Source organism: Miscanthus floridulus, chromosome 2 (assembly GCF_019320115.1).
Source record: "Miscanthus floridulus cultivar M001 chromosome 2, ASM1932011v1, whole genome shotgun sequence".
Taxonomy (NCBI): Eukaryota; Viridiplantae; Streptophyta; class Magnoliopsida; order Poales; family Poaceae; genus Miscanthus; species Miscanthus floridulus.
In genome coordinates, this window is record NC_089581.1 from 106,409,034 (window position 1) to 106,418,265 (window position 9,232).

The window sequence follows — 9,232 nt, forward strand, 5'->3', positions numbered from 1 at the left end:
CTCACCTTGTGGTGTTCTTTAATTTTTTTTACAATTCTGTTGCTCCCAAAGTAGCATCTTGTATTAGAAAGTCCTTCACCTTCCAACATATCCAATGTTTGGTAGCATTCTTTACTGTCTTCTTCCTTCTACTACTAGAACAAGCATGAGCAAAGTTGTTCTTCACCTACAAAAGAGCAACACAGCTAGTTAGTAAAACATAACATTGTCATCCTACATGTAGTAGCAACTAAAAAAATTATTCTCACCATAATAGTGCATTTGTCCACCGTTGTAGATGCATGTAGCCTCCATGGACAATTATCCTCCACTTTCCTTGAATAATAGGCTCTGAACCTAGTTTTTGAACTTTTCTCTGTGTTGAATTCAAACTCATGTTTGATTGCATGTTGACAAAGAGCCAACTTGAACATGTACATGTTACGATAAGTAGTGCCTACTTCCATAGGAGGATCTTCTTCATCAAAATCAATAATTGGGTGATGATTTACTTCTTCATATGGCTCATCCTCAGCATCCTCATCCTCATACTCATCCTCTGAGCCATCCTCAGCCACTGCTTTTTCCTTCCCTTTTTCAGAACATCCAGGCACAACAACATTCACAAGTACAATGTCCAAGTACATGATCTCCTCATCAACACCAACATGTTCATTCTTTAGTAAAGGATTTCTAAGGTAATCATTGTCATCCTCCTCTATATTATTTTTAGGCTCCCGTTTACCATCAAACTCCCACTCAGTGATAGGCTCAAATTTCTTCGAGGGATCACAATAAGCGACAAACATCTTTACAACTTTCTCCTTTTTTGACAATAAACTTTCTCCTTAGTGTGTACATCAAACATAGACATGAAATCCTGGTCTGATTTTACTTCTAGAAAATTCTTAAGAACATTATCATAGTACTGGACATGTGCAACTTCCAAGTAGCCTGGAAGGTACTTCTTTGTGACTGAGTCAATGAAATCCTTATAATTCGACAAATCTGAGTCAACAACCATCACAAAACTAAAAACATTTGACATCCTTTCTAGCCTTTTTGCGATTGGCAAGCAAATGAATTTTCAATTGAAAACTAGTAGCTGGATCCATCCTGTGAGAGCACAGCAACAATGGGATGCATGAGAACTTCTCCAACCCTACTGCTATGGAGCTCCTATGGAGGACATGGAGATGATAAACTCACCCTACAGGGAGTTGGTGCTTTGTCCTGGCCGCACAGCCTTCCTCTGTGGCCGCGCCGCCGGTCTCCATGCCCGCGCGGGGCTCCTTTGTGGCCGTGTCACCCTCCTCCGAGGCCACGCCGCACGGCACCGAGGTCGCGCCGCCCGCCACTGACGCCATTGGCCGAGGTGCCTGCTTGGCCGCGCGGGTCGCGTGCTTGGACACGCCGCCCGCCCCTATGGCCGCACCGCCCGCCACTGAGCACGCCGCGTGAGCCCACCTGCGTGGACGCGCGGGGCGACTGCTCGGCCACGCGAGGCGACTGGTTGGCCGCGCTGTCTGCTCCCGTGGCCGCTCCGCCTGGCTTCGAGTCCACGCCGTCCGCTTCCGAGGTCGAGCCGCCCGCGTCCATTGCCGCCGCTCGATCTAGGGTTATGTTCCGCCCATACGAGCGCGACTCGGGAGGAAGAGCCGCAACTCCTGAGGTGATCGATTTCTTTTGGGGAATTCCCTATGTGCCATTATAAAATATCGTAATGTCCTGTGTGTCCCTGAAAAAGTTCAGCGGTCTTTAGCGCCACTATAACTTTTTCGTGTCCTCCATGCCACTTCCGTCAGTTTGGACACTAACGCCGTCAAACTACAGGTGTGAAAAGACGAAAATACCCTTAAATCTAAATATGTTATTAATTTTTTTGAGCATCTTAACGACTTCAAATAAAAAAAACTCAAAACTAGAAAGTTATAGATCTCGTCGAGATCTATAGTTTTCATATAAAAATTATTTTTATTTAATTCCGAAAAAATATGATTTGATATGATTAATATATCTTAGAAAAATCATATTTTTTTGCAGAATTAAATGAAAATAATTTTTATATGAAAATTATAGATCTCGACAAGATCTACAACTTTCTAGTTTTGAGTTTTTTTATTTGAAGTCATTAAGATGCTAAAAAAATTAATAACATATTTAGACTTAAGGGTATTTTTATCTTTTCACACTTGTAGTTTGACGACGTTAGTGCCTAAACTGATGGAAGTGGCATGAAGGACACGAAAAAATTAGAGTAGTAACACTGAAGATCGCTGAACTTTTTCAGAAGCACAGGACATTGCGATCTTTTAAAATAACACACAAGAAATTCCCTCTTTCTTTTTTTTCCTGAAAGGGTATTTTAGTCCCTTTCTTTTTATTTCTGAAAGGGTATTTTAGTCTTTACGATGCCTAACGGTGATCGCTCACGGAACGAGCTGAGGACGTGGAAAGATTTTCAGTTTCGATATTAAATAGGAAAGAAGCATTATTTTTAGGATCAAATAGGAAATTTTCTCAACACTTTAGACACCATGTCACTCAGGGATGAAAACGTGGATAATATCATCAATTTTTTATTTTCTGACTATTTCGTTAGTTCCAATTTTATACTCGCGACTGCGCCAAGGCACAATGCTCACTCTTGAAAGCCTATCTACGGTTTATAACTCACCTTGGTAGCCAACATTGGTTCTCTCAGCGAGGTGGGACTAACCTGCGTTGGCTGTTTGTTGTGGTTGCGTTGCTGTGGACTGTGATTTACTAGACTGGTAGTTGTCTTAGGCTCTCTGCCGGCCTGGGCATACATGCACGTGGGCTATAGCCCACAAGCTATTTTACAGGTTGCACAACTCGTTATTTCCAGAATTCCGCACAGGAGTACCTACGCAGCTACACCTAGGAGCATTAAGGTCATCAATTATTATTTTTTTACTTTTTTCTTTATAGGTTTTTACTTTTAATTTCTAAAACAACTAAATAATAAATATTGTTTCTTTTCTATGGGTATATATACCAAGTGAAAGTAAAATATGTACCAAGAAGGGTGAGCAAGGGTATTTTAAACTGATATGATCCGGGTTTAAAAAACCCATGCCCACAAACCCGTTGGGTCTATCTTTTTGCCCATTAGAGGAATTGACCCATACCCTTGCCCTAATAGGGTAAAATCCCATCGGGTTTCGGGTACCCGTTGCCATCTTGATTAGGGATCTCTGGTCCGCTCGTGGGAAGAAATTGAATCAAACAATCACTAGTATATGAATTAGGATTATAGTGTCTAGTCATACAAAGAATCAACGATTTGGTAACATAATCAAATAATAACACGGAACCAATGCATTCGGTAAAAGTAGGCATCTCACAACCATCATTGCATTGTCTTCTTCCAGCATGGACTTCTAGCATCACGGAGGAAGATTATGTTGCAGATCAGAAATGAGCCTTGAAGCGTGTAAACGACAAATCCTTCATCGATACTAGTCTTTTCACATTAGCTGAAAACCTGGTGGAAACTTTTACCCTCTTTATTAGGCTTTGTTTGGCTGCACACAAATCTACAACTAAATTCACCTTAATCCCTCCCAAACCATGTGAATTGGGGTGTATTTGTGAGCAGCCAAACAAGCCCTTAAGAAATCCAGACCTAACTCATTTCCAATATACACAAAGCAAAACAGATTCTACCAGTCTCATCTCACTTCACGGCACAACCAAATATTAGATTAAACAGAGCTACATGAAAAAAGGGGGATTGGCAACAAGAAACAAACCTAAAAAAACAAAATAGATGATGTCAATGGCTAACAGTTCCTCATTCACAATAAAATTACAGGTGTATAGAACATTTGCAGAGAAGACATATCAAGCATGACAAACAATATGGTCGGGATTCTTCTATTCCACACACCGCTATGAAGTCTGAACAACACCGTAACACCAAGCTACACAAGCTGAGGTATCCCGTTCAAGAAAACCATTATCTTGTTGGACCTCATGAAGGATTGTTCATGAAAACCATTATCTCGTAGGCCTTCATGAAGGATTCTTCACATTATAGTGCATCGACTCCTTTCTTCAGCCTGTGGCGTGCCGTTCTGCTGGTACCTGCTTGGGTCTGAAGGGTTGTACGTGAACTGGCTCGTGTCCAGACCATACTGCATTAGGTGCAAATATAACTGTCGTCAAGAGAGGAGAACAAAGCATATCATAATCATAATGCTGAAACAATCCATCAAGTAATGTACCTTCTCTCGCATCCTTTGGCTCCAGGCATCATTTCTACTTGCACGCTGATCGAGTGTTGGGACAGGAACACCAGTGGCAGGCACATTTTGGGCATGGATCAATGGCTGCCGCATGGTAGGGCTTCGGCCAATTGCAATAATTTCATCATCACTGTCATACTCAGCAGGTTTGTTCATTGCCCTGACAACCAGAGCTAACAGAAAGAGCACTCCCTGTTGCAAATCAGTCGGCATTTGTTTTAGTTTTGGTGTGACTACCCACATACAGCCTATACTTGACAAGCGGCAGCTAAAAGAAAAGACAAAATCCTTTCTAAGGCAATACAGAATTAAGGTGTCAATAGTTTCTGGGCCAGACCATTAATTATCATGCTAAGTTTTAAATTACCTATAATTTGTTCATTATCAGCTGATTACAACAAACATAACAGCAGAATAAATCTGCATTGGACAAACATCTATGCATCTCAAGACAGAAAGCCGAAGCCTCCATACTCTACTAACAGGTTAAACAAAACATACAGTGCAGGGTGACGAGAAATTAGAAAGGGGGCCGAGGATGGGATTTAGAGTTGGAAAGCATTTGCATGAATATTAGGACAATTTATGGAGTAGAAGTTGAATAAGCAAATACAAGCATTGGAAAAATAAGGATCAGATGAGCATCCTTTGAGTTGAGTTAAGATCAAAGGATGTAAGATTAGTCTCATCTCCTACCTCAAAAACAACAACACCGAGAGCAACCCATCTTGCAATCTCCCAGTTTTCCTTCAGAAAGTCATACATAACATCAAAGTTATGTGTCTTGTCCACTGGAATTACCTGCAAAAGAAGTCTATGGATAACTACAGCTACTCAAGGAAATGATAAGACAAGTTACATTGTAGTAGTTTAGTTCCCGAGACAAGCACCAAACAGAATACTCACATCTTTCCAGCTTTGGTCAAAGAAGATGAATGCAGCAGCTCCAGCTTCAGCAAGGATCAACAATATGACCAAGAAAGCATACTTTTTTAGAAGTCAAAGGAAACAAGCATGAATTAATACTGTGATCTTATATCATTATAAAATGTCAAATAACTGCCTTCGACGAAATAAGGCTGCAGAAATAGTTAAAATCTTATTGCCTCTGCTACTGCTGTTCTATAAGATTGGTGTTTCAGAGTAGTACAGAAGTAAAGTTTGTTCGTTTAGCAGGTTCAGCTACTAATAGCCCGTCTGGATTTAATGTTGAGCATAATTCCAAGTACTTTTCAGTGTCTTGTGTATGACAAATGGAATCTTCTTTAGAGAGGACAACAGAATGATGTCTAAGAGGCACATTAAAAAGGATACGAAACACAAACAGCAGGTGTTTCTTGTCCCTGCTCCAATGCAGCCAAACAGAGACACGAGGAAGACGATAGCACCAACACCAATGAACAAATAAATAAACCTGCAGGGAACAGAGGCGATTCCATGTCAAACACAATCGTCTTGGCAGTAAAAAACAAAGAACAAACCCATAATTGCCAAACTAAAGAGTCAATCAAAGGTTCCGGCTGGAAACTTGGAACAATTCCAATCCACATAGAATTTACCCCCTGCCTAACAGGCTCATCAATCTGAGTAACAAATGCTTCATCAGACTGCAATTTGCAACTGCGAGTTTTGGCTATCATAATATCATTGCATATTTCGAACATTCGCCTCTTAATCATCCACTACATGGAAAATTGAAGTAACACTTGTCCTATTCACAATTGCGATTGCCACCCCTACTAAGCAAACCTCGCAGTTCCTCTTAATCCAAAATCCTAATCAGTCGCGAGATCAACATTAATACATCAGAAACAAAAAGGGTCCATGGGCAAGCAAACATCTCACCATGCTTTGGGTAGCTGGTCGAGGAAGCTGTCACCGAGAGCGACAGCTCCCAACAACGGCCGGCCGGAGACGAGCACCTCCGACGTCAATCCCCCGCCGCTGCCGTCCTCGGATATTTTCATCCACTCGACGAGCAGGTAGATCCCGTAGCCGACCATGGCGAGGCCGGCGACGGTGAGGATGAAGTTGAGCAGCCTGAGCAGGCACTCGAAGAAGCCCCGGCACGCCGCCATCTGCCGCCTTCCTCCCCTTCCTCCGCCACCGATCAATCAATCGATCAATATACCAATCTACCAATTCCAAAAAATGCTCCGATTCTCAGGGGAATTCCAACTAATCCCGCCCGAATCGCGCCGAATTTGGCGCGGCGGGTGAGGCCAGGGGAAGAAGGACAGGAGGACGAGTTGATTACCTGGCGATGCTTCGCTTGCTGTTCTTCTTCCGTTTCTAATTCTTTTTTAGGTTTTTGGTCGTGATTGAATAAAATAAAATCCCTTCGGGTGGATTGGGGAAAAGGAGGCGGTGGAGTTGGAGCGGACCGGGGACCCACCAGGTGGCGCGAGGAGAGCCGTCGCCTGAGGCGATGGACGGAGCAGATCGGTTGGGCTGGCTGCGTTAGGAATTTGAGTTGGAGTTTTTTTATCGCATCGGCGGCCATGCTGACGGTGTACGCGGGGACGGTTGCGCTGGCCGGTAGTGCTCGCCATTATCCCCGTGCGCAGAGGATATGCGCTGGCGGTCGGGTGACAGGAAAGGTCCGAACTGCCCCTGGGGGGGTTTGTTCTGTTGAACCAGTCAGGCGCCTGCGCAGTTCCAGATGGGATGGCATCGGGCATATTGAAATGTGTCGCTGTTGTCAGGATAATTAGACCTTGTTTTGATACCTTAACTGTTATTAGCTGGTTTGATCAACTAGTAAGATAGTTGTTAGTTAAAGATCTTATTTGGACCCATTAACTACTAATAGTTAGCTAACTAATACGTAGGCCACAACTAATATTAGCTGCTACGAGCTAGTTTGGTCCAACTAGTAAAACAATTATTAATTTAGTGTTAAGCTAATAATTAGCTGAACTATTAGTTAGACTTTTTTTGGGTTCAAGGAGCTAATTATTAGCAGTTAAGTATTATCCTTTTGGATCCGAACATGGCCAGCTAAAAACTAGCTAGGCTATTAGCCAGACCTATTTAGCTAATTATTAGCTTCGTGGATCAAAAAGGGCTAGTCGCTATACTTTAGGATGGCTGCATGTGTGGCTATATGTTTTATTCTCATCAACCACTAGCGTTGTAACTGCGATAATTGCAATTGATCAGGCTGAGTGTTTTATTATTAGGATTGGTTTGATTGCAATTGATCAAGCTGAGTGTTTTATCAGGAGGATTGGTTTGATGGTGACATGGGGACGCCTTGATTTGGTTTAGTTTTATGTAGTTTGTTAATAAACTCTTAGGGGCCGTTTGGATCCTTTCATTTGGAGGAATTGAAATCTACATAATAAATTAGGCTATTCGGCTTGGAATTTGACATTCCACCACTTTTCAAAGTTCACATATAAGCCTATCTCAAATTCATATGGTGGGAGATGAAAATTGATTCTACAGATCACCATGCTATGTTTCTACTTTGCAACTAATAACACGTTTTTCAACTTGCTCACCTACGATAGAAATGCAACACATAAGTATTTCTCTCGTATAGCCAACAATAATATATAAATATAATACATATACAATCAAATTAGCTTAATTAATATGTGTCTAACATAATTAGTAAAATAAATTCAATTCCAAAGATCCAACGGGGTCTTATGGTTTTTGGGTTTTGCAGTGCAATATAATCTCAGTTCCATCTTTGTGTAGGCATGTTGTGGAACTCTAATAAATAGTATAACTATTTACTATTTTAGTTACAAAAAATTTTGTTTCGGGTTATCTTGTTAGTTGGAGATATAAACGAGATATCATCTAATATTTAGGTAGCTCTACGGGATGTAAATTGACTCTTACTACACATCTAGGTTTTCAAAAGTTGATCTATATAAATTTTTACTAATAATTAATCAAATGCCATGTATGTTTAAAGAATTTAAGTTATATGAACAATTTATATTTCAAATATCATTTAATATGAATTTTTTTTATAACAATGTCTAATTATAATTTAAGACAAATTAGTAGCATATATTAGAAAATCTAAAATTCCAATAGTAGGCCTAAAAACAAATGGATGTTTACGTAATTTTTCACATCCTTAGTTTTTATTACTATTTAAGTGCCCTTATGTTGCTGACTTGCGCGGGCAAAGAAAAATTGACGACACCCTACTATTCAAATAAAAAAAATCACAGCAATGTTTGCGTTCTCAATTTAGACATTTGTTACACATGAAGCCTCACTGAATGCATGCTTTCCATCATACTATAATGTATGACAGTCACCTAGAATATAAAACATACAACCCATCCATGTGAAGCTGATGTCCTCAAGAGTAATGTGTTACAAGTACTAAGTTTTGGTTGTGCCAATTACATCTGCTGGCTTTGCGGCACTTGTTCCAATGAAGGAATGTGTTCTAACATGCCATGTGACATTCATTCAGTGGCTGTTTTGCTTCTAATGCGACCCTAAAAAGTGTTGTGAGTCCTAAATAAATTTCAAATAAAGAATAGGGTAGTAAGGAAATTGAATTAATGGCAAGGGACGTAACATATTAGCTAGCCATTATAGTTAGATGCTGAGGAAGGTATTTTCCCCTAAGAGGAAGACTCTCGGGGAAGACAGGGACCTTCTTGCTTTGTCTTTCCCTTATCTTGTCGTCTATCAGTGGTGCGAAGCTGCTTTGCCTTGGGGAGCGAAAGGTTATACCTTTGTAAGCGAACAACGGTTCTTCTATATAGGCTATTCCTCCTTTACTCTCTTAATTAACGTCGAGCTAAGTGACTACATTGCGAGTTATAGCAGTCCTAGGGAATTTGTTTGGTGTCGGAGTTGTCATATTCCTATTAATGATTGTGACAACTTTTATAGGGTGCGTACCACCTTAGGTCAGATGAGCTTTTGGGGAGCAACAATAATTACAAGCTTAGCTAGCGCCGTACCCAGTAGTAGGAGATACCATAGTGACTTGGCTTTGG

General features: G+C 41.0%; 1 protein-coding gene across 1 annotated transcript; it reads right to left on the reverse strand.

Annotated features, from left to right (window-relative positions):
• Window positions 1-3,736: 3,736 nt before the first annotated feature.
• Window positions 3,737-6,666, reverse strand: LOC136539310 (tobamovirus multiplication protein 2A-like). Its single transcript, XM_066531261.1, has 7 exons — window positions 6,508-6,666; window positions 6,096-6,385; window positions 5,565-5,664; window positions 5,157-5,237; window positions 4,947-5,051; window positions 4,230-4,442; window positions 3,737-4,139 (listed from the first exon to the last, which is right to left on the reverse strand). The coding sequence occupies exons 2-7, from the start codon at window positions 6,326-6,328 to the stop codon at window positions 4,032-4,034; spliced, it is 840 nt and encodes a 279-aa protein (XP_066387358.1). The 5' UTR covers window positions 6,329-6,385; window positions 6,508-6,666; the 3' UTR covers window positions 3,737-4,031.
• Between the last annotated feature and the right edge of the window lie 2,566 nt (window positions 6,667-9,232).

Excerpts from the sequence above, each read along its gene's own strand:
- LOC136539310 (XM_066531261.1), bottom strand. The coding sequence starts at position 6,328 with ATGGCGGCGTGCCGGGGCTTCTTCGAGTGCCTGCTCAGGCTGCTCAAC. Across the intron at positions 5,665-6,095 it reads GACCAGCTACCCAAAGCATG|GTTTATTTATTTGTTCATTG; the intron begins GTGAGATGTTTG and ends TGTTCCCTGCAG. Across the intron at positions 5,052-5,156 it reads TTGACCAAAGCTGGAAAGAT|GTAATTCCAGTGGACAAGAC; the intron begins GTGAGTATTCTG and ends CTTCTTTTGCAG.